The sequence below is a fragment of the Tympanuchus pallidicinctus genome, unplaced genomic scaffold, assembly GCF_026119805.1.
Source record: "Tympanuchus pallidicinctus isolate F22 unplaced genomic scaffold, pur_lepc_1.0 scaffold1, whole genome shotgun sequence".
NCBI lineage: Eukaryota > Metazoa > Chordata > Aves > Galliformes > Phasianidae > Tympanuchus > Tympanuchus pallidicinctus.
This window is the reverse complement of record NW_026294618.1, coordinates 57816676-57842077: the sequence shown is the minus strand read 5'-3', so window position 1 is coordinate 57842077 and position 25402 is coordinate 57816676. Positions and strand designations below refer to the sequence as shown.

Sequence of the window (25402 nt, the reverse complement as noted above, 5' to 3'; positions counted from 1 at the left end):
GGAGCTGTTGGGGCAGATCAGGAGGAGGGCCACAAAGATGATCAGAGGGCTAGAGCACCTTTCTTATGGAGAAAGGCTGAGGAAGCTGGGATTGTTCAGTCTAGAGAATATAAGGCTCCGGGGAGACCTCACTGTGGCCTGCCACTACTTGAAGGAAGCTTATAAACAGGAGAGAGATTGACTTTTTACGCAGTACATTATTTATCCAGAAGGTGGTGAGGCACTGGAACAAACTGCCCAGAGAAGTTCTGGATGCTCCATCCCTGGAGGTATTTAAGGCTAGGTTGAATGGGGCCCTGGCAGCCTGAGCTGGTGAGTGGCAGCCCCATAGCAGGATGGTCTTTAAGGTCCCTTCCAACCCAAGCCATTCTGAGATTCTATAAATGCACTAAAAATAATGGGGCTCATGGTCTTTCAGGTATTGCAGAAAATCCCACCCAGACACCAAGTGACACTGCAGGTATGAATTGACTCATTCATCCAAACAGGAACACAGTGACGCACAGAAGCACCCTTCTGACTGGTTTCAGTCAGTTTTAAAAGCAGTTCTGATCTGTATGAAGTGGAGAAAGAAAGCATAAACACAGAGTTCCCAGCTGCAAGTCCCCTCAAACGTCCTGCTGCTGAACTGGCAAAGCACCAGCTGAGCAATTGCCTTTCTCTTGCAGTAATCTCTGATCAGGTCCCAGCAAGGGGGGGCTTCCCTCCTTCCTTGCCTGCAGTGGAGGGGAGAGAAGAGAGGAATTGCTCTGCCTGATGACTGTCCGGGTCTTGACCATAAAGCACTCCAGGAGCGTGAAACCAAACTTTCCATTGTGTCCCTGTGGGGATTAGCTATGTTTAGACTTTTCTGCGGGCTCGCTGAGGAAGGAGAAAGAAAAGACAAACAAAGTGCTTGCCTCTTGAAATGCTGCAGAATGCAAGAAGCAGCTCCTCTTTCCTGGTTTTAAAAGCAAAGATAATCATTAATATCCCCTAACCAGCACCAGGGGCTAAACCCTGCTTTTTACAAAGCCAGCACGGGCAAGCGTGCAGGTGCGCAGAACAAGAACTTCACTGCCCTTTATAAATACAGGAAAAAATACCATTATCTAAATCCAAAACTTCTGGAAGAATAAAAAGTTTCTTTGCCATAATACCATAAACACTACTAGCTCAGAACTGTCTGTATTAAAAACACAGGGCTTTATCTATTCCTTCAAGTGGACTCTTGAGTTATCATAACTTTGTTTTAGTGTGGGAAGACTCAGAAGCCTGGTTAGTTTTATTCAAATTGTTTTTACAGAAATCAGCCTGCAATGTCTTGCCATTATATCCAACAATTTTTTAGTAACTGGTTTATCTGGTAATATTATCAAAACAAAACTTGCAACACTGATTTCTTCACTTTAACTGGAAATAGAAAAAAAGAAAAAATAAGGACTTTTCCTGAAACTCTTGAAGGATTTGGCTTGCACTTAAGCCTAAAATAAACACTTGGATCTTTGCCACTTAATATAATCTCTAATTCTGATAAATACCACTCAAAACAATGGTTTCCTTTAGTTGCAGTTTACTTATGAGCAATAATATAACCCCTTTTCCCCATGCACTGCTTAAAAATAGGAGGAAGGAAGCTTTATGAAAGAAACCTCCACTTACTCACAAAAGTTACTTGCAACAACAAAGGCATCTAAGACATGTAAACATTTCTGAATGATCCTCTGTAAGGGAATGTAACCGTTTTAATAAATAATATGAAAGTTTTAGAGCTGAGAAAGAACTTGCAGTCTCAAAGGGCTCTGGCCAGAATGCCATTACAAACACTGGTTTTTCTTGTATTTTGCTTTGCTTTTTAAAGATTAACTTGAAATATTTTATATTTCTGCTATGAGCAAAAAGCAGATTAAGTGTCTCAGCTTTCTTTTTTTTTTTTTTTTTTTTTTGCCATTTATAAGTCTGCATTCATAGAATCATAGAATGGCTTAGGCTCCAGCAGTTCTTTTTGCTTTCCCTTGTCCCTTTCAGGAAAAACAAGAGGGAATGATGGCATGCTACTAAGGAAAAGAACAGCAAAGAGGCACTGAGCGCAAAGCACTGTACTCTACCAAAGACATCAATAAATAAGCTGAAACAGGAGTAGAAATCTATTAACTACTTTCTAATCTTGAGATTCTTATTGCAAAATCTGTGCTCAGAATAAGTAATGGTAAAAGTGATGTTAAATACACTAAGGGTATGCTGGTAGTTCAGTCATCTATGGATTAGCTGGACAGAGAAGCCCAGCTGGCATTCCCAGCTCAGTGGCTGTATCCTGGACCACTGAAGACTTGAATTACTTTTCTCACATAGTTCAGCATGAGCTGTTTTTCACTTAAAATACTTCTGTATTTCACAATTTATCTTTATTATGACTATGTGATCTACAGGTTAAGAAATGATGCTCTTAGAAAGTCCATTCATGTTATGTATTGGACTGAAGTCATTTAAGCCCTCTTCTGTGCACCATAGTGCATAAACAGTAGCTTCTGCTTTCAAGTAGGACATGACACTCTTACACAGAGCTTCCACAGAAGTAAGAGAATTTTATTAGCACAAACAGTTGCCTAAAAGCCAATAATTATTACTCCTCCTTGATTTGTAGGCCTGACCAGGTGACAGCAATCAGCCCATGAATTTTGTCCACTTTCCGAACTCTGCCCTTATATCCCACGTCCAGCTCCTACTGATATTCCCTCTCCCTCCTCAGAAGCACTAGGTGGAAGTTTAACCAGCCTAGAACTACTTATAAGGGGTATCTAATTCATTCCTGGGCTTTGGGACCAGCTTCAAGAAGTGGGTTGGTGACAAGTAAAACTCAGCATCTTGAATGTGTGCAATTTTCACAGCTACCATTCCAGGTTAGTATACAAGTCTAGTGTTGACATATTATTTTCAAGAACATCAATTTTTTCCAGCTATGGATCTAACGTGAGAGTAACAATGATCAGGCTTCCATATGAATCCAACATATGCTGTTCTCACTTTCTAAGTAAATACTAACTTAAAGATGAATAAAATACTTACGCTTCAGGATATTTCTCTGCTCTAGCTCTTCAGTTGTAGGCCTCTGGCTAAGTCTCCTGTAAGAGAAAAATAAATGGCTCATTTAGAATCCAAATCACAACTTACAATTTGAAATGCTGCTTACGTCCTTCTTATACAGCCATTGTCATAAAGCTATGTGGAGGTATTCAACAACAGGCAATTTCCATTCACGGTTATAATATTAGTGCATGTAACTTCCACACTGAGTAGGCATTTAACATTTATATTCTCACCACTTGAATACAGAAGTGATACTTGCACAGTACTACAGAAATCGCACCAGCAAATTTAAATTTCTCATTTATAGGTGTAATTTTATAAAAGAGTACATACATGCCTTTTGTTCCTAGGCATTCTAATTACGATAAGTTGTGCAGTCATAAGATTGTTCTCGGGTATTTTGAATGCAAAGGCTATTCTGTTTTTCAGCACAAAAATTGCATGCTGCAGATGTCTTAGAGGTTGGAAGTTCTTTTGGCCTCTGCTCCACAAACCCCACACAGTTCACTATAGATCATCTGCAGCTTCAACAAACCATCTGATTCAAAGAATCCTTAGCACATTCGCAACACCTGCATACAGAGGAGAAGACCCGGGGGATGCTCATCACCATCAAATGGAAACTCCACACTGCATGAGGTTCCGGACCCAACACTGGCTGCACTGTGGGAACAGGGCTTCTGCTGCTTTCTGCCACCTTTCCACCATATCTCTGCTGTCAGGTGCTGACCCCAACACTAGGAATTTTAAAATGGGATGCCATAATCTTGGTCATAATCTCAGACCTGTGCACAACCCTAGTGTTGCAATGCACACCATAAGCTTTTCATGCCTGTTGTTGCCTGTCACTGAATATGGCTACATGGTAAAGGTACCAGCTGGGCAGAACTGGCAATGCCAGACAAGAGAGTTCAGGGTAGGAATCAAAGAGCAGCTTGTTCAGCATCAGTCCCGTGGGAAATACAGATAAGTGGGATGTGATTACCAAAGCTGGAATCTGGTTAGGAAAGCAGTGATAACAACCAGGCTTCTTTATTAGCAGAAGAAAAATGTCCCTCAGGTCCTATGAAGATGTATCCTTCTTATAACTATGAAATGGAATATATTAGTTGGTCATCCAGTTCACAGAGCACTTCAGCCTTGTGCTAAGTGCTGGGACCAGGCTGCTGTGCTTCTGTACTGGAGGACCACTGGCTGCACTGCCCAATATCTGGAAATCTCTAACAAACACAGGACATCCTCCAAGTCTGTCTGGATAACATTTTTGAGCGCAAGAGAAATAAGAACAGGCCTGAGAAAACATAGACATATTGTAGTCTCTTCTCAGAGAACTATAAAAAAAACAGAATTAGCACTTCAGAGGATTTTTCTTAAGTCTGTAAATACAGGTGATTTTTTTCTTCTTTTTTTTCATGCAATTATCTTAAGTCCTGTAGGAGTTTAAAGTATGAGAAAGATACTCCTCAGAGGTGAGGTAATCTACAGTAGTAATCTACAAAGTCAGTCTATGTTAATATCTTTTGTTGGAATCAGTACACAAATAAACATTTTAGAGAACAGGAGAAGAGCAGGAAGGGACAGAAAGCAGGAACATGCACAGGCATACTGCTTGTGTACGAAACTACAGCTCTGACTGAGAAGGTAAGCTCAAGTCCCTGCTAATCACAGAGCCTTTTTAGTTGGAAGGGATCCTTAATGGTCATCTAGTCCAACTCAGTAAAGCCACATTTACTCTGCAACTGATACCTCACAAGCTTCGTTCCAATCTGATGTCTGATTTCCTGCCTCTCCTCTTCAGATGTACGCTGCAGGATGTTTTTGTCTTCTAGTTCTTTCTTAGATGGTCTGTTGCCAAGTTTGATAGCAAGAGTATCCCTACGACGAATTTTACTTGCCAAAGAGCCTGAGGAAGTGAAGAGGAGGGTGGATTTAGTTCATTCATACTTAGGTTACAGACACAAATCAAGTAAGGACTTTAATACTTCCCCAGAGCAGCCTTGTTCCCACATGCAGGAAAGGAATTTTAATTAACATCAAAAGGAAAATAGTTTCAACTCAGCTCACAAAAATAAAAAGTTGGAAGACTTGGTTGAAAAAGCTAACAGCCAGAACAATAGAGGAATTTTAGAAGGATCATTCATTGTCTGTGAAGCAATAAGGCAAAAATGACAAATCTACATTTACATGTCTTTGAAGTATGATACATTACAAGTTGATTTATTTACCTACTCAGTACAGTTTGCAAAACGCTGCCCTTTTTCTTAAGCTTCAAGGTTTAGCCTCATTGTCTCATCTTGTCCCTCTTCCTTTTTTTTTTTTCTCTCTCTTATGTCACTTAGCTCTTGCATAGTGTTTTCTATCTTTAACTCTTTTGTTAACTAAAATGAAAAACACAGTTTAGAAAAATGCCCTGAGTGCTTGTGAAGTATTCTAGGCAGCAGCCCCAGGCACTGAAGCAATCTCTTTGTCAGTAGGACAGACATAGTACGGACAACAGCCACGCAGTTCTGTTAGCATTAGCATCAGCCAGCTCTGGAAGCAGTTCTGTTGACTCCTGATATTCTGAGGGGGCAACACACATCCAACAGTGGCAGATCTTGTCACACCCTCTTTTTCCCTGAACCTGCTCCCCCCATCTCCATTCCTATGCAATGCTTAAACTGCATGTGTCTCAGCAAGTTTTTGATCACAATTGTTTGGGAGTGGAGAAGCATTTACCAGCAGTGGTAAAACTATACATAATCATTTCTTGAAGCCATATGTGCCTCTCTTCACTTTGCACTAACAGGTACCAAGCATGCTCATATATAATATGTAAAAGACAGGGAGCAACTGCTTGGTAAGGTGCCCTGCAGCAGCACTGCACCTTGGAACAGAATCACCCACAGAACGATGTGCTTGCTAAAAGCTCTGCCCTAGTCTTTGCTCTCCTGCAGGTCGTAACTAAATAGGGTCAGCTACACAAAACTCACTTGGATGTAGGTGTCTTCGGATTGTGCACAAGCACTGAGCTCCAGTTTAGCAATCTAGCAACCACAGACACTTAGCAGGTCCTCTGAGCCAGCCAAGGACAAATGTACACAACCTGAGCTGGTCACACCTTCCCCAGTACACTCCTTTTGTTAGGGGCTTACTTTCAGCACTCGCATTATCATCATCATCGTCGTCATCATCATCTGTGTAAAGTATGGGCCCATCAGAATCAGAGTCACTGCCATGGCTCTCTCTGCTGCTTTCACTCTCAGCAGCAGCATCAGAAGTCTTCTCTGCTCGTTCAGAGTGGGTCTTGCCAGCTGCCTTTGCTTCTTGGTTGTCTTTGCTAGCCAAGCTGTTAATTCATAAACAGACATGATGTTATGTTAATTCAAGCAGCACAGAACTCAAATGGGAGATGAACTATAAAAGCAAAAATGAAAATACAAGTTCAGTTATTCAAACCAACTTCTCTGTTTCTAAAATCATATGGATGTACAAGCTATGCAGTGATGTGTATGCACGTGGATGTACACACCTATATACGTCTGTCAGGAAGAAAGATGAGGCCTGAAGTGATAAGCTGCGAAGTCTGAATACAGAAACATCACTGTTCTTGCTTATTTCTTGTGCAATGGGACCAATAGTAAATAAAGGATAATGAGAAGAGAAAAGCAGCTCGTAAAGTTGAGGGTAAGAGGAGTGAGTCAGAGAGCAGGCAGGATTGCAAAGCTTCCTGTTCTGGATGAGCGACTGTATTTACTGCAAATACAGTTTCATTACTGATGAGAGCGAAATGTTCATTTCCATCACTGATGAACATGGAAATGAGCAGCAGAGTGTCCGTCTGCCATGGGAAAATCCTTTTCATAAACGAATGTGTGATCAAGGAGAGATGCAGCACAGGAATGTAATACTGGCACAGATGTACCAGCAAGACTTCCTCTATCTAAAGGAAATTCTCTAGGCCACTGGTACCATTGATTAAATCCTCTTGGGTTGTTATGAAAGACACCGGTTCTTTTGTCAGGGAAAAGACAGATTAACATCAATCATTTCCTTGCTGCCAACTATTTTGCTTAAACCGTGTAATTATGAACTTGTTCTTGACTAGATTTTATGGTATCTGAGACTAAGAAAAGGTATCGGGCAGTGGCAGATGAAACATTTACTAACCAAAGTCTTAAACAGCCATTGAGCCTACAAGTAAATTCAGCTATAAAATCTACAAAAAAAGTAAAACAAAACCAAAACAAACCACCTCATAATTCAGCATCCTTTCTTGTTTGCTTTTATGAGAGAGAAATGAAAGTATTATCTGAGACTAGCTGAGCAGCTGAACACAGGGGTCTTATTCACAGAATCACAGATTAAGACATTAGCTTGGGTTGGAAGGGACCTTAAGGCCCACTTGGCTCCAACCCTATGCCATGGGCAGGACTGCCACCCCCCACATAGGCTGCCCAGGGCTCCAACCTGACCATGAACACCTCTGGGGATGGGGAACCCAGAGATTCTCTGCACCACCTGTGTCAGTGCAACAAGGCAAGCTGTATTAAGCCAAGCAATAATGCACTTGGCAGATGACGAGAAATGACATCTTGGGGAATCCTTCGGTACCACAGGAGAATATAGACTCTAAAATGCACAGAACAAATTGTGCTGACATGCAATGTAACACTAGAAACCTGGCTCCCTCAGCTGTAGGCTTTGCTATTTTTTAATAACAGCAATGACTTACCAATGACCACCTCACCTTTTTGTGTCCTCTCCACGAACATCTGGATTGCTGTCTGAGGTTGTACTGCTCAAGCCCTCATCTGCGCCTTGCTCAGCCTGGAGAAGAGGTTTACTATCTGATCCGGGAACAGATGGATCTTGGGCATCTGAGGACACAATGAGTTGAGCAGCTGCAGAAGTAAAAGGAGGTGGAGGTGGAGGTGGGGGTGGGGGTGGAGGAGGAGCAGTGATGGGAGGAGGGGGGACAACCAGCTTGCTTGGTTCGCCTACATCCTCTGTTTCAGGAATTACACTGGAAGGTTGCTCAGGCTCAGATTTTTCTGCCTTCACTTCCAACTTGATGGTACTGGCACCTGAAGGGGAAGAGGCAGCCCCATCTGGTGCCGTTCGTGAAGATGTTTGTTTCCCAGGCCTTTTCTTGCCCCTGGGAGTTCCTGATGTGCCTGATTTGCTGGAAGTCTCTTTAGAGGCTTTGGGATGAGATGATGTGGACGAAGTAGATGGTGATGAAGAGGACTTGGAGACTGGTGTTTTTTTAGCATGTGAAGCACTAGCTAAAATAAGAAAAGAAAAAGCATTTTGCAGTCTTGTAACTGTACAATTCTTGTGTATTTTTGCATTAGTTGACTTTTGTGCTGATACTTTAAAAAAATGAAAAAACACGCTTGAGATTTCTATAATCCTTCATCTATATGTTTGAGATGAGTAAATACTGAACACTTTGATTTTCTGTACATCTTTCAGTGGACAAATCAGGATCCCTGTGGGCATCAGTTAATCACATTTCACAATGTTCTTTCAAGTTGCGTGTTCCTAGTTAATGGCAAGCAGCAGAGGGCCATAAAACAAGATGCACTTTTGAGTTCAGAGGGTACATCCATTTAACAGAGACAGAAACCACTGATCTCATTCTGCACAAATGATCTCCTGAAACAAAGAGGCACTAAAGACCCCCTGTATGTACTGGAGCTCTTAGTTTTGCCAGTGACCGGCTCAGCATTGAAAATAAGGTGACACAAGACACTTCTTGCTGACTAGTAAGTAATGTTACTGTCTGCTGCTGTAATACTTACTATACTGAAACACACATGGTCAGTGTGCAAGATTGCAAGAGAGATCAGCTAGACTGGTATTCCCATTTGCACTCCAGTTGCATTTCTGGCTGCTGTGTTGAAACAGCCATCATCTGGACTGGGAGCTTCAGACTTTGAACTTACATTTAAAAAGCAACAAAAATGACAACCATCTTACAGTTCAGACCTTTTCATCAAAATGCATCCAACTCAAACTCTTCTGCTGTAGTGCATTAACCTCAAGAGCACAAGTGAAAGCATTATAAAGTTGCACAGCAACCTCGAAGCTAAGCTTACGGAGCAGAACAGAAAGCTGTAAAAGAAATCTGCTGAAAGGCCTATAAGCATTTAAATAAAAACAAAACCTGAGCAGGTTAGGATAGAACCAAAATACAGACCAAAATACAGCTCACACCAATAAGCTCATGGTACAAAAATAGCTCTCACAGTGATGCTGCTCTCGGCCTCAAAGAAGATGGAAAATAATTCGAAAGATTATATATCAAAAGACACGTTATACCGTTCTCTTCTGCAGGAGAACATTATGGTTTATAAACATTTAGAGAGCTGTGCAGCTTTCAGTACATCTGCAAAAATCTGCAACAACTCATGGCTTCAGGCAAATCACTGTCCTTATGTGCTTGAGGCCACTCTGCAGGGCACAGTGCAGGACCTATTGATATTTGCTCTTATCAGTCACATCTACTACAAATCACTGACTTCACTTACCAGCAAAGAAACAAAGAAATGCTATAAGCAATAGTTCATAATTGCAGTGGAAATAAATAGTGGCTTCAACCTGCATATTACTGAGCAGAAACCTTACTGAGTAAGTGGATGGTACTAACAAAAGGCTCTGGTTCTGATTCAGCAAAGCACTTAAACACAGGTTCCAATCAATGAAACAAAGGTACGTGCCTAGCCTCAAGAACTCCAGCACAATACAAATACACTATAATTATTACTGGGAAACGTTAAAAAGATGTTTCCATTGAATGAAGCCTTACATTGTTCTTGGAACCTTTCTGGTCTTGCAATCAGGAACAGAAAGAATTCTCCCAGAGAAATTCTCCCCACACTATGACTCAAGTCAGTAGTGCCATTGCTGTTATTGCTTTAAACTGGGCTGGTTAACAATTTCCTATCAAGTCCCTTTTTTTCAGTAGAAAACTTAGATTTTATTTACATAAAAAAGCTGATGAACATTATTCAACTTTGTTGCAAACATTCATGCTTATGTTAAACTTATGTTAACGCTCATCCTAACTCCACTATTTCAGTTTGGAAATCTATTGAGTAACTTCAGTTCCTCATATTCCTGTTCTCCTTCACGGGACTGGATCACTGTATTCACTTTCACGGGGATGTGATAAAGCTCAACTATAAAATATCACTCCCAACCAGTTCTGTTTATTAAGTATTGCAGATGAAAACAATAAACCCAACACTGAAAGAAATTATTCATAGAATATGTGCTATTTTGTACAAGGGGCACATTGATATATTTTATATCCATATGGTCTCAAGCATCACCTGAAATTTCAGCAAGACTACTAAAAGACAAATCTGGAATTTGAATGTATTTTAATTTATGAACTGACATATCTGAGAGCTTGTTACCAGTCAAAAGCCTAAACACTTTTCTACCCGCTGGGTTGTTCTGTTTCTGAAAGGTGTGCTGTTACAAGCTTCTTTCAGCTGAGAGTAACAGTTTTCAATGTGAAAGTGAAATACAAGCAGCAAATTCTGGGTTTTCAACATGTTTATTCTTGTGGCCTATTGATGTAGAAGGGACAGTTAATACCAAGTTAATATTGTAACTTAAGCATTCTTGCAGTGCTTTCAAACAGTCCTCTTCTGTATGCTTCAAATACAACACTTGCCAAAATGTACAAGTTATGAAGAAGTATACTTGGAGAGAAAACTGGAGGGACTGAAGGAATTTGGAAGATTGAAAGAGGATTGAGAACGCAAGGTTTGTATAAGTTAGCCAATATATATATATATATTCAATTCATCGTAATATTGTTTGCATTCAAATTACATTTGCATGATTTCATTTTGGTCACTGTCTAAATCACAACCACTTGAACTTGAGATCAGTACCTTAGAACAGCTACATAAAATCTAGCATAACTGCAGGCTGCAGAAGAATCAATAGATTTACTTTGGGGCAGTTCAGATGTATTTGTTTCCAAAAGTCACCTCTTTCCTTGCTGATCCTTCGACAGTTCTCTGAGTCATTTTATAGCCAGCACTTGCACGTCAACTGGGAATTCAGTATAGTCTCCGTTGTGCTTGGTGTTGCGCATACATTTGTTAGACAGCAAAATGATTCATCTGAGGTGTTTGCAGACAGCAGAACCAGAGCTCAGTGAGATGTTAGCTAAAAACATCAGTGGCATGCTCTTTAGTAGCATAGCTACGTACAAAAGCAAAGCCCTGAGGACCAAGCCCCTCATGCACATGCACCCACCATAACTGGCACTGCCTGTGCAGTACTCACCAACTTCTCGGTTTGCACTGTGGCTTGTTGGCTTGGGAGGCGGGAGAGGAGGCTGCTTAACAGGAGCCTTTCCCTTTTTTTTAGCATGAGGTGCTTCATTACTCTTATGGCTGGTGGTGGTAGAAGCAGCAAGAGCATTTTTTGGTGGTAGCGTAGCTTTTTTAGATTTAGGCTTAGACTTGGGTAGTGGTGGAGCATGGGATGCAGTTATTTCTGGGCAGTGATCAGTAGTGTTCTCTATGGGTAAGAAAGTGAACAGAAGCCAACTGACACAGACACCACAAACATACAACAGCAAGCTAGACAATGACTACTTTTGCTGCTTGATCTCTTGGGAATCAGGAGAGATTTCTTCACTTTTTCTCTCCTATTGAAATTACTACTTCAGAAAAAAAGAAAAAAAAAGTTCCCACCTGTCTCAATTCAAGTCCTTCTCATTGAAGACTTCTGCCCAGCACTCCTCTCAATCTTATCTAATCCAGACTTCCAAGGATCCTCTTTAATACCCCCAAATAAATTGCTGGCTGCAAACTAAGCAAGGCAAATGCCATTTGGTAAAAAATTCCCTTAGATCTTTTCTAGTTCTTTGAAATTAGTAGGCTATAAAACTCAGATTCATGCGAACGTGAATGTGAACAAAGCTTTTCTCTCAGCCACAGGTTCAAACATGGCCATGCAAGCTGAAATTTTCCCCTGAAGCAACACATTTTCCTATGCTGCAGCCTGCTTGCTCACAGAAACAGCACCTTTATTTTGGGTATCTTCCCCATAAAGAGTATTTCTACTCTTTAACTAAATTAAATAGGATGTCATTTGGCATGGGATTGCTCTTTCCTCCTCCAAGTCCTTTAGGTGTTCATATCAGACTGCAGTTTCAAGAATCAACAGTTACTCAGTCAGCAGAAATCTGGACTTCATCCACATTTCATAGTCCAATAGGAATGGCTCTGCAGAGTGAAACAAGTAACACAGGGGACCTGGTGTCCCTGTCCTGTGCACTTCACAAGAATATACTGTGGAGTAGCTTCAGGCTAGTTCTGTGGACTGCATGTCCAGATGTGGAGGGAACACAACAAGTTCTTGAATGCAGCTTTGTGTTTAATTTCATCCAAAGAAACCTTGTTTGTGTGCTCTGCAAATTGAAGACAGATAAGTGGGAAGGATCTGGAAATTCACTTCAAAACAGCAAAGCTAATGTACTTGAGCCACTTATATGCAACTTAAATTCTGCAACACAAACTCTATGGTTTTTAGACTGTAGCTGGTAAAGAAAGAAAATCTTTCTTTATTCTGTCACACCATCTCTGTGCCCATTTGGTCTCAAGACAGTCTTTCCACCTTGCAGAAAAAGTATTTTATAGAAGTAATAGCATACCATCAAAAGCATAAGAACTTTACTTGCATGTTATTATAAACTACAATGGTCAGGGAATGAAGGAGTCAAGCACATATCAAAAAGAACTTTAATGACTTCTTTTTAGCACTTGAAGGAAACCAATTCACTTATTGCAGTACGTTCCCACAAGAGCCTCACTCTAACACACATTACATGGCAGTTCCTTGCTCTCCTGGCCACTCCCTGCCCTCTTCCTTCCTATATAGAAGATTCCCAAGAGATAAGCAGTATCTTTTCACTGTAAGATTAGTAGATGAAGACCAGAAACAAACATGTTGGACAACATCAACATTCCTTATCTCAGAAACAAAGCCTTTTCAACCTCTAGTTTAAGGCTTGTTAACATGAACCTGATGCATCACCTCTGCAATTATTGAAAGCAACATGCACACATAACTCTTTATCAACCAAGAGAATTAATGGTGTTCTTCTCATTTATTTCCAGCCTATATAATCATAGGATAAACCGGTTTTGCTAATGTTATGCAAAAAACCATTGCTTTAGAGCTAGCAAGCAGATTCTTTCAAGCACAGATCCTTGTACAATATCTTTGTTTTCCTACCTCTTTCTCCTGGACCAGAGAAAGACTTTGGAAGAAGAAAAAAACATATTTGTTACACTTTGTTTTCCTCTTGTATAGCAAATGGTACCTCCTTATTAAACTCCACCTACCTTCATTCAAAGCTGAAAAATTGATTTAATTGTGAGAAAGCAAGATGTTGCTACATTTTAATTCCATTATGACAAACATGGCAAGAAAAGATAAAATTTCTATTTTGAAGATCTTGAAGGACATGATCAGAAAGAATTTTAAGTGTATACCATTCTTTTTCCTTATGGATCCAGCATCCCAAAACTCTACTTACTAAGAAGAATCAGTGGAAAACCCGTGCATTTATACATTGTCACCATGTTTTGCTTTAAGTCACTAATACAGAAAGTGTTAAGAAAAGAATAACCTAGTACTCTATCCTCCAAATGCTAAAGAAATGCATGAGAATTTTTTAGAATCTTAGTCAGCTTACATTCGAGTGTTTAACTGATTAAATAATGTGTCCCAATATATCTTATGTGTTAGTAAAAAAGTACAAAATGTGAGGATACATCTTTACTTGGTTGCAAATAAGTGTATCTTACTTACAGTCAATATTTTCAATCTTCTATAGAAAAATAAATTAAAATTATTAATGAAAAACAAAATTTAAATATTTCTTCCAAATCAATGTCCCTGCTTTCGGATTTCAGTTGTGATTAAGCGGGACAATTTATGTAATATCAATTTTGATTGAAATATCCCACGAATACTGGGATATCATCTCTATCTAGGGCAGTTTTTTCCATACTGTTATGCATATACCAAGGTGTGGAAGATTTTTGCACAGCATAACTCTATCTGCTTGGATAGTTACAGTTCCTTTTGAGCCTTGACTACACTTTGATCACATACATGCCCTTTTCTTCACTTTGATCAATGAGTTTTCATGCTCATATCTATGAGGAAGTCTGTGATGAAGATAGTTGCTCTTGCCCATTGCTTTGACCATATAATTCCTCTTGGCGTCATGCTACCTTTGTATTTTCTGTGTTAGCTTCACTTTTTTATCTCACCAGATAAATCTGATGGCTTTCAATGTCAGTTTCATCCTGTCTAAACTGATGTTTCTCATTTACTTGAGATACTGATACTCAGTTCTTACCTGACCAACTTTTGTCACTAACAAGCCAAATTTTGAAGCAAACACATTCACCTGCTTTTCTCTTGCTGCTCTCAGGCTTGGAAGACTCTCCATGTAAACATTCACAAAGATACCTCTCTTCCTTCGCATTAAAATCTGTTGTGATACCAAAACTAACAATTTTTAGGCATTGTACTTATTATCCTGGTCTAGTCTCCTCTTGTTTTTCAGCATCTAACCGTGGTGTCCTCTCTTACTGCAAGCCTACTGGGACTGTTTGTTTTTTTTTTTTATTCATGTAAGACACTATGCAATAAATTTCTTGTCTATGCATGAGTACTGTAGAAATACAAATAGTAGCTAAAAATGGCAACAGTGGGACACTCTTGCAGAGGGAGAAAGATGGTCTGATGTCTGTAGATGCTTTTGAAATAAAATTGAAGTGTTAGAACTGTACCTCTCCAGCATGTCCCTGCTAGAATATGTGCCCTTGTTCTTGATGCTTCTTCTTTCTAATCAGGTTTGTGGCTGCCAAATTAAGGAGCCACCTGAATCAGCTCAGTCTATCTATTTGTCCCCTCAGTACCTCAGAAGCAGCTTCAAGGTATTTTTATTGCTATTGCTCTTCTTAATCTAGAAATCTGTTCATCACAAACAGAACTTTAAACAAAAGGTCACCAAATGATCATCAGATAATAATATATTTTATACACTTCTTCAAGACATCTTATGTAAAAGAAATTTGTTATATTCTCAATAAGAAAGCAAAGCAAATGCTAATATCTTATTTAAGCATTTATATATATAACATTATATATGTATATATATATAACATTATATATATACATACATATATAACATTAATAATATGTGCATGTTTGGAACAATTTTTCCAAAGGCCATATTTTCAAGAAAGCTCACTTTGAAATGGGATTTTCTTGTTCCCAGAAATTGTGATTGAGGCCAGACTTTTAAGAAAACTGTCTTTTTACATAAACATCTGAAGACAAAAAACAAACAAAAAAACCAAAACCATGACCAGGGTTACTCAGTGTGCAGCAGCTCTTGTGGAAACTTTCACAGATTTTCAGGGAGATTCCAGTATGCCATATTCACTGGAAAATCAATGACTTATTTTGGAAGCTAAATGCTTCACTGTTCCTAAGCTGTGGACTAAATGGTGGTTCAAAGATCTACAAAAATCCTTGACATAGTCTCAGAAAACATGCACAAATTGTTTGTATTTTTTCTTTACTTTTGCAAATTTCTGAGTCCAAACTTTCACACTACAGGATTTTGTCATGTAGTACCAAGGTTTTTTGGTTTCTACAGCTAGAGCTGTTATGAATCTAGCTCACAGCCAGTAGCCCTGCATTACAAGCATATAATCTTTACCAGCTGCAAAGCACTCTTCTCCTGGAAGATAAGCACAATTTAGTGGAGTAGCACTATGTAAAATGGAAGGTGGAAATAAGGTATAATTTGTTGTTTACTACTGGGTAAATCCCTCCAAAATGAACTTTTATTAAATAAGAGTTTTGAGAATCAAGAGTTTCCTTTCCAGCCTATGCAGAGAGCTGTATTGTGATTAATCAAAATCCAGGAAACTGTCATTCAGAAACATGGGACACCAGACAACACAAGGTGTCTTTTGTCTCATTTTTGGACTCTCTTGACTGTGCTGGTGCAGATGGTCAACTCATACAAATCCTTTCATAAATTTTAGATTCAATCAGCTCCATTTTTTGTTCATGCTTTTACTACTAAAGCTCTGTTCAAGAAAACACCTATTTTAATTGAAAGCTTTCTTTAATTTCTAGTCCAAATGTATTTCAAACCTCTGTTTATTCCTTTCTACTTGTGCCAGCGTTGTCCTTCACCCATAGTCTCTCCTGGCTATATACCAATTTGTTACATTCACCAAATGCAGTCAAGACTCAGGCTCTCTCAGTTTTGCTAGGCTGAACAAGAACAGCTGTCTCACAACCCTCTCTGCATTAATTCCAGTTTTGAATTCATCCTTCTTGAAGACAGATGAACAGATCTGTATGTCTGCAAACTTCCAGCTTTTGCTCACTGAATAATGTTAACAGCACCATGTGCAAAAGACCCTGTAACTGAAGAAGGGTAGAAATCTGAAGGAGGGAGGAGAAAGGGGTAGGTGTAACAATTGACATAAGTAACCACATTTAAATATTTATTGTTTCCAAGATAATAAAGGAAAAAAAAACCAATACAAAACAAGCACATGCTGATTGCTCAACTGTTGCGTAATATGTAAGTTGTTAAATCAAGACAGAATATCTGTAACATCTTCACTGCTAACTGCATATTTTTACCTTTTCTTGGTCTATAAGATACTTGGAAAGCGAGCAGGCATGTAAATTTCTACATTCCTTTATATTATCTGTATAGATATTTTCAAACAATTCAATGATTAATCTGCCAAAACCACGCCTACAATCTTATTCCTGGAGCCATATTAGGATTTTTTTTTTTTTTAATAAATAGGATTTTTTTTTTTAATAATTAAAAAAACAAAACCAAAAAATAAATGGAAGCTCTACATATTAGGAGCTTTCCTCTGCCACTCACATTACGTGGGTGAAAGCCTGCATCTTCATGTCAGTCTACTGGCAGGAGCCTGCCTGGCTTGGCTGACTTACTGGATGGTTCCTGCCCAAACAAAGCTTTATCTGGAGTACCTTTCCTTTTAAGAAAACTTGGATTCAGTCTCATTTACATAGTTCAGGTGACAAATAGAAGATCAACTATTCTTAGAATAACTATTTGTAGGCCAGCAAATAACTCAGCTAGACTGAGACCTACAAGTAGATTCTCTGGGAGTCAGGCAAAAAAAAACACCAATAAACTTTTATATATGGTGCACATAACAATGATCTACAGAGCTGAGGGGTGCAGGAAGCCAGCTTGTAACACAAGAGAGAGGAAAGTTTGTCTTGTCTTTCACAGTGAATGGTTTGCAAGATTGATCAGCTGAGAGGTTCTTGTATAAGGCCCTGGGGGGTTTACTGCTTTGAATTCAGCAGTTGTTGCTTTTTTGGTGTTTAGTTGTTTTTTTTTTTCCTTGGTTTTTTTTTTTTTTTTTTTTCCACTTAGGGGAAATAAAGCAAAGGCCTCTGAGAAAAGAAATTCAGAAAACTTGAGTTTAAAGAACATTCCCTTGAATGCAAATTACAGTGTTGGTCAGCAAGTATGCATACTCATAAGATCAGGGCCTATGACTCCAGCTTTCTTTTTCTCCTTATGCATGAGAAAAACAGAAGATTAAATTTAAAGGTAGATATAAGAGAAAGAACCTCTGAACTAAAAAACTAAAAATTAGACATTTGTCAGCTCTCAGATTAGTTATGATGTGGAGGAAAAGCATTATACAGATGGATCCTATTAATTCATTTGGAAACAGGACTAGAAATTGTTTCCTTCACTGAAATACGTGAGAAAACCTAAGAGGACTCGGGTCTGCTATAAATGGTATTGGAACATTTCAGAAGTTTATGTTCCATGACACCCAGAATACCCAGAGCACCCACGAGAGAGCTCTGGCTTCCTGCAGTGCAGTTATTTATCACTCCTACCTGACTGATGGTAGGCAAAATGAAACTTTTTTTTTTTTCCAAGTAGCATATCACTAATGGTTAGTGAACCTGCTTCACTTTCAACTACCTACTTTCTCTTCAACTTAAGCTAACAATGAAATTATCTACCAGAATCACAAAAAGATTAACTTGCCACATCAAAAAAGAGTAGGATCAAAGTTTACAAACAACTCAGCTACAAACTCATGGTTCTCTGGTGTACCTTGAATGCCAGAGACATCTTGGGAAAGTGTGAAGGAGAAAAGGAGCTCTGACACAGTACCAGGAGGTTTTACAATGTTCAGCAAGCATCCTGTGCCATCATGCTATGTCCCTGTGTCTATAGTGGGCAACAGCTACAATTTTGATATCTATTCTACCCGTGTTGCTTTTGCTCTTCTCCAACACTCTTGTAGGGTACAAGAGGAAGAAAGAAGGGGATCCATGGAACCTCTATGCAAGGTTCATAGGGAATGCTCCTCATTGGGAACCTGGAGTGCTGAGGCCCACAGGGGCTCTTTCAGACAAGGGCCGTTGATCAGGAGCCCTGAGATACCAGCACAGTCCAGCCTGCTGGCCAGACAGGCAGCACGTACTCTGGCACGCTGCCTGCCCATGTGCTGCTCTGTATCCCCTCCAGCATGCTCACAGAGAATGGCTACAGTTGAGCTCCGTGTTTTCAGCAAAAGATGCTAGTGACTTGTAGTCAAAACAAAACCAAACTAAGGAAAAAAAGTATTCAGAACTCAACCTAGTACACATATAATGTGAATAAACAATCCAAGAAAAAGATCTGGGGCTCTGCTTTCCCATCTGCAAGGCTTAATAACTCAATCACCTGTTTTTGTAAAACTTAATCGCTCAATCACCTGCATCACCAGCTTCTTATTATGCTGCCATAAAGGAGAAATTTTCTACACCGTTTGGATGATTGACATATCATAGCTACAAAAAGTAATGGCCACACTGAAATTTCCAAAGGGATTTTTTTCCCCAAATACAGAAGACACCCACGAGCAGAGAGTGCAAAATTTGCAGGGATGCTTGGCAGCGCAGGGAACAGCTTTCAGGCTGCTGCTTCACTCACTTTTGCTTAACTCATTCCTACAATATGTGGCTGAGCCAACTGTCTTTGCCCTGTAAATACTGCATTTCTGTGGCTCACGCTAGAACATTTTTCCTGTGACTTCTTTTAACTCCAAACACATTCCCTGCTCCATGATGCACTGCTGCCAACTCTTACCGCTTGACCACTGTGCCTGCCACATTTGGTCTTTTTAAACTTCCAGCATCAGCAATCATCATCATCTTTAAGCAGGAAGCTCATTTTCAAAATCTGTTTGAACCAGAAAGCAAGTAAGAGCTACCACCATTTCATAAATGAGTTTTAAAATAACCTGATAACTTTCAGGGGCTGAGCTGCGTTTTTCAGAACGCTTTGATTTGGCAGCAGTTTGCAGCATACTGTGCTGCTAAACAGCAGGAATTATTGCTGTCTTCAGGTCTCACAAACATGGAAAGTACAAAGAACTTCCTGTAAGATTTACACATAGGAGTTTTTGACTCTAAAAAGACTAACATCAATCTCTACAAAAACCACCTTGAATTCATTGCTCATGACAGTCCAGCTAGTATTCACTCCACCTATCTAAGTTCTTCTGACAGAGATTGTGATCTGTGATCTGGAAAAGCAGCATGTGTTACAGTCTAACCGGAGGACACTGCCAGGTATACCCATAGTCCTGCCACAGCTCTGATTTTGATGCTCTTCGAGCATCAACATAATGCTAATGCAAACCATCACATCAGTGGCTTATTTCTCCTTCTGCCAGTGAGTGTAGTGTGATGAAGACCTACTGTAGTTGCCGTAAAAAAGCTCTGAAGACTACACCACCAGGTGAGAGTCATCTGTGAGGTGCATCTGCAAGCCCTACTCTTAAACAGACTGACTCACCTTCTTGCTTAATTTGTGATAAAGTGATAGCTAAATATACCTTGGCACTGAGCCTACTCTTGTACAGCCATCATTTCAAAGTTCTTAAAGGTCAGCACAATAGAGAGAGAGAGCTGAATGAAATAACGTGTTTGAAACAGATATTGTACCTTCCCCTTTTCATTACAGTTCTGCATTCTGCAGCATCATCTGGATGGGATTTCAATACTCAGAACTGTGTATCATTAAAAATATGCCCCTTGGGAAAACTTTCAAGACCTGACAGGTTCAGAAGGCTGTATTTAGGGATGCATAAAATAACAAATGATCTGATCTAGTCCCAAAATCATTTTTAAGGAGCTTTCCATGGCTTTTGCAAATCTTTTTTCCTGACCCAATACACATCTGGTTCTAGTTGGCATAAAAAGATATACACATTTAAATGTCATGAAAAAAAGCTAATTATGTATTTTGGGCTTGCTGGGAGACAGGAAGTACTAGGAATCTCATAAGAAGTACAGTTCTCCTTGGAAATCCAGCCACTTTTTACACAGGCAAGTGATTTACATAGCTCAGAGAAGAATTCAAATTATTGTGTTAGCTGAACTGACCCTCTCATCCTCCAAAGGCTCATTCATCACTAGGTAAAGGTTACTAGGTAACATTGGAAAGACTGGCCTAACAGCCAGCCATGAATTTTTGATCTTTTGTATCCTTGCTCTTTCCTGTAGAAAATCCAATAGATGGAGCAGTACTTAAGAACACTCACTTTTTCTTTCTTTCTTTCTTTCTTTCTTTTTTAAACAGTGAAAAGAAGTAGTTCAGTATTCAACATATTACAGAAAGAGGTTAAATGCAGTCCAAATCCTTGTGATTCCACCTGAGTTTTTAAATTTCCCTTATTCAGTCAAACTTTGTCACCAAAGTGAATCTGAATGAAGGTAACAAAATTAATATGGATCTTGAGATTTGGGACACTGAGTATTTAACAGGATTTAGTGCATTTTATCTACAGAAAATCACATAGGCATAAAGTACATTTTCCATAAATGACTTGAGTTCAATTTGTAGTAGCAATATATTCCCTTGAATATTTCTGAAGAGCTGGAATTTAAGTGCTTAAGAGGTAATGAAAACCAATGGGAATGAGCTGCTGAAGTAATTTTCAAAATGACATACAGTTTTCAAGTAGCTTAAACACTTGAACATTTAAGCTATGAGCCATTTCTGCAGTGGTATTGCAAGGTGATGCACAAGCATTTTATTTCTTCTTTCACAAAAGGAAAACCTGGAACCAAAGCCTGCCCACAAAAGGTTCACAGTGAATTCAGAAACATCTCTGCATGTATTTTCATGCTCATACCATGCTTCTATTTGTTACCTTACTGTATCCACAGTATGCCTACCAGTGATGAAATACCCATGTTTTGCAAGTCTATCTTCTTGGCAGGTTCTGCTGGCATCCTTGTTGCAGGATGGAGCTTACAGCATGTATTGGTGCTGATGGAAGAACACGTTAGCGTTTAAAGTAGGTGGGAAAAAAATTGATAAATGTGTCCATTTACCTTTTTGATCTTCTTTTTTTCCTTCTGGCCCACATGGTTTCTCTGATAAAGTGCCATTATCTCCACTGACTTTTACTGCATTTTCTTCCTGTATGGTTTCTTCACCAATAGCTATGGTGTGTCCGTTTGAAGTTTCAAAATTTACTGTCACATCACCATCTGAAATAAAAATTAAAAAGCCGATGTCCAAATTAACTGCTTGCTTAGCATTTATTGACATTACACACCAACTCTCTGCTTTCAAGTTACCATAGAAGCAAAGCAGAAAAATTTAATGGAGTGTATAATAGGCTCTGAAAAGTAACTCTCTAAATGATCTCCATAGGCTGCCAGGTCTTTGAGTTGATATCTTCACAGTAGTGGGCCTATTTCCAGCTCAAGCTTCAAGGCTCCATCTTCTGATATGAACTCTGTACATGTTAGCATCCCATACTCTTCCATCCCACATCCTTCATAAGGAATTTTTTCCACCCAGACGGTGGTGATGCACTGGAACAGGTTGCCCAAGGAGGTTGCAGATGCCCCATCCCTGGAGGCATCCAAGGCCAGGCTGGATGTGGCTCTGAGCAGCCTGCTCTGGTGGTTGGTGACCCTGCACAGAGCAGGGGGGTTGAAACTAGATGATCATTGTGGTCCTTTTCAACCTAGATCATTTTATGATTCTATGATCTTGGTTTACATAGCTTAAAGACATTCATGTGGAACATAATGTATCTATAGTGTGTTTCCTAAGGTCTCAGACCTGGACATACATAGAGTTGCATGTCCACAGCTTGCAGAACAACCGTGTTGTATCCCAATGGTGTATCAGCCAGAAATCAGGCAGAAATTTTCAGAATATATGCGATCAATTCCCAAATGTGAATTTACTATTAATGATAATGGGTCATTGTCCAATCTTAAGAATCATGGTTACAACTCTTTGTAACATATTACATACTGTTAATACATTTTGTAAGTCCCATTGTCTCCCAGCTCTTATGACTATTACTGACTCATGTGAACTACCTCAGCTCTTTTCTTTTTCCTCCTGAAAAAAAAAAAAGAATAAAAATTCTTTCTCTTCCTTATTTTTATCTATGCCCCTGAAAAATGCTGTGTACTCTTGCTGGCTCACAACTTTCTCTGTTGATTGATATCTGTTCTCTATTCCATGCATTTTTAAACCACTGATTTTCTTCTCTGGTTATGTCCAAGCCTTGCTATCTGTAGGTTGCTCACACCACACTTCCAGATCTCAGAGATGATTGCTCTTCTACAGGATGCTCTTATCAGCCAAAATTTGTGCAACTTTACCTGTAATGCCTTCTGGTTCCTCCTGTTGCTTCTTCATTAATTGTGTTAATTCCACTCTCTTCTTCTCCTTGTTGGGTGCTGTGAGATCTGGATGTTTGGCAGTTCCCTCGTTTCAATACAATTATGCAGCCTCTCTTACTTCCTTAGGCTGTTCTGTGGATTAAGCTGATGGTTTCATTCTAACCACACAACTAACTTTCTCATGATGTGTAAAAATGATGTGTAAAACCTAAGTTCTGCCTTCTTAACCTTGTCTCATTTACTATAGCTGATATTTGCACAAGGCTGCCTTCTTATTTGACTGCAGCATTCAAATTTCTCAGCTTTTTCCTTCCAGATGCTCTTAAATCCACTTTCCTTTCTGCCTTCACACGTAAGATTGCTACCTTGTTCATATTCTGTTAACATCTCATCTACATCCTTGCCGCTTCCCACCTCTTTCTTCTCCATCCCATGTGAAACAGTCACTTCTTTGCACTTCTTACCTCTCACATTTCAATACTCCATAACATTTCATCTAGTTTTCGGCTCTGTAGACCTTCCTTCTAACTAGCTTCACACCACCTAACCACTGTCTTCCCTGTATCTCTGCTTTCAGTCCATCCAAAACAATCCTGTTTCTTCCGAATTGCTCCATAAAGATTATAATTTTCATCAGACAAGAGACATAGTGTGATGAAGGCAACACAGATAGGATTGATGGTCTTAAGAAGGGAAAAAGGGGAAACACTGTTTTACCATTCCATCCTTTTACCCCTTTTAAGAGTGGAATAGCAGGTCAGGACACTAATGACCAAAGCAAACATATGAATGATATTCCTTATGTTAAAAGTGTTTTTTACTTACCTGAAATGTTAACAGCTTACATTAACTGAGCCAACAGACTAAATGCATTTTGCAACCATCAATCAACAAAGTCACACAGCTGCCCAAAAAAGCACATAGCAAAAAATGCTCAAAATTAATACGGGCAGATTGAGGTGTGGAAATTTCACATTTCTTGTGTTAAGTCACAGATAGTGGCAGAAACAAGTTAAGAAGCCAGCTATACTGGCTATCACATTTTAGTAATTGGACAAGACTGCAAAGACAAGTGATGCTACATGCTAACAAACAAGCCCTCTACTTCCAAGGATCAATGTGTGCAATTCTTCAGCTCAGGCAGGGCAGTACAATTTCTAGGATAGACCTGTTTTTAAAAATCATGGAGTTCTCAGATTTCTCGATAAAGTGATGAATGGTTTTATTTTAAGCTACTGAAAATTATTTTAATCACTTGATTTTTATCCCATCTAGATTTATAGGTACTAAATAATATTCAAAAGAATACTACTAGAAGCATTTCAGAAACATAACCAGAGGTGGGGCAGAGGTGTTAACCATGGCCTACCCATACTTTTCCAGGCACAAATTTGGGGTTATTAATTCTAAATTGTTTTTAAACAAGGAGTGTTTTCCCCACAGACTTTTATATTTCTGCTATTTGTGAATGTGGCCAGTGTGGCAGCTGTGAGATCTGTATGATCCCAGCACTGGTACTTTATGATACTGAAATGGCAGCCATCCATGTTTACAGGAAGCATAAAGATATTTGAAGACATGGCCAGAAGTGAGGCAGCATTTCTTGGCAGAAGCAGCTACAGAATGCGTATTTTTTTACTCCAACTTTGTTTAATTCAACTGGCTCAAATTACTTCTCACATTCCTCTGCTTTATTTCCTTATAACTAGTTGTACTACACAGAAACAATGCAATAGGGATTTTACCATCCATGTTTAGCACTTAGGAGCTAAATTCTAGGTAATGAGTCATCACCTTGCTCAGGCATTTCCTTCAGCACTCCCCTTCTTATCAGCTCCTCTCTGCTTTGTCTTGTCGAAATCTTCCTTTCCAACACTAAAGAAAAAGCACAGTTAAGAATAGATTTATTCTCATACTGACAACGCTTGTGAAAAACGGAGAAAAGAATTAAGAACCCCTGACAGGTATTCTTTCCCTCAGCTCTACAGAAGTGTTCTGGGTTTCCAGGGACACTCTCCCACAACTTCAGCCACAAAAGGTGGGATTCATCTGATCCAATCTCTTCAGCTGAGCTAGGCTCAGTGGGGCTTCCTTCACAGTCAGTGGGAATATGTACTTACAGAGTGAAACTAAACTCATCCAAACATTGGCATTTAATATTTAAAAGCACCTCTTTATTAATGATTGGAGTGACTATGTCAGCTCAAGATACCTTCACTTATTCTTTGAGATGTTTTGAGAGACAAATCCTGCTCAGAGCAAACAACGTTTTTGGTCAAGTCATAAAACTGCTCATAGAGTAAACTTTGCACAACTATTTTAAGTAAAAAAATAAAAGTAAGTCTTAAAAAAAAAGTTAGAAAGTTCTGTTCTAAAAAAGAATAACATCCTCATCCAGGCTGGTTGGCTGTCATGGAAAAAAATGAAGCATCCTGTTTTTAGGTTAAAAAAAAAAAAGCATACAACACACACAAAAATGACTGTGACATCAAACATTTTAATTATTATGTTTATTTCCCATGGGAAAAATGTAAAAAAGTTTTATAGGGAAAAGTAT

The 25402-nt window shown here is 39.2% G+C and overlaps 1 protein-coding gene across 5 annotated transcripts in view; it reads right to left on the bottom strand.

The window, feature by feature from the left end:
- Positions 1 to 25402, bottom strand: part of PHACTR2 (phosphatase and actin regulator 2) — a 124204-nt gene that overhangs the window by 14414 nt on the left and 84388 nt on the right. For 3 of the 5 annotated variants that reach the window (XM_052679382.1, XM_052679393.1, XM_052679389.1), the window contains exons 3-9: positions 24640 to 24720; positions 21529 to 21687; positions 11359 to 11595; positions 7796 to 8333; positions 6201 to 6394; positions 4813 to 4969; positions 3046 to 3101 (exon numbers count right to left, since the gene is read on the bottom strand). In XM_052679382.1, coding sequence (XP_052535342.1) covers positions 3046 to 3101; positions 4813 to 4969; positions 6201 to 6394; positions 7796 to 8333; positions 11359 to 11595; positions 21529 to 21687; positions 24640 to 24720 — 1422 coding nt within the window. The remainder of the gene's footprint in view (positions 1 to 3045; positions 3102 to 4812; positions 4970 to 6200; positions 6395 to 7795; positions 8334 to 11358; positions 11596 to 21528; positions 21688 to 24639; positions 24721 to 25402) is intronic. The other 2 variants (XM_052679399.1, XM_052679392.1) reach the window with 2 other exon arrangements.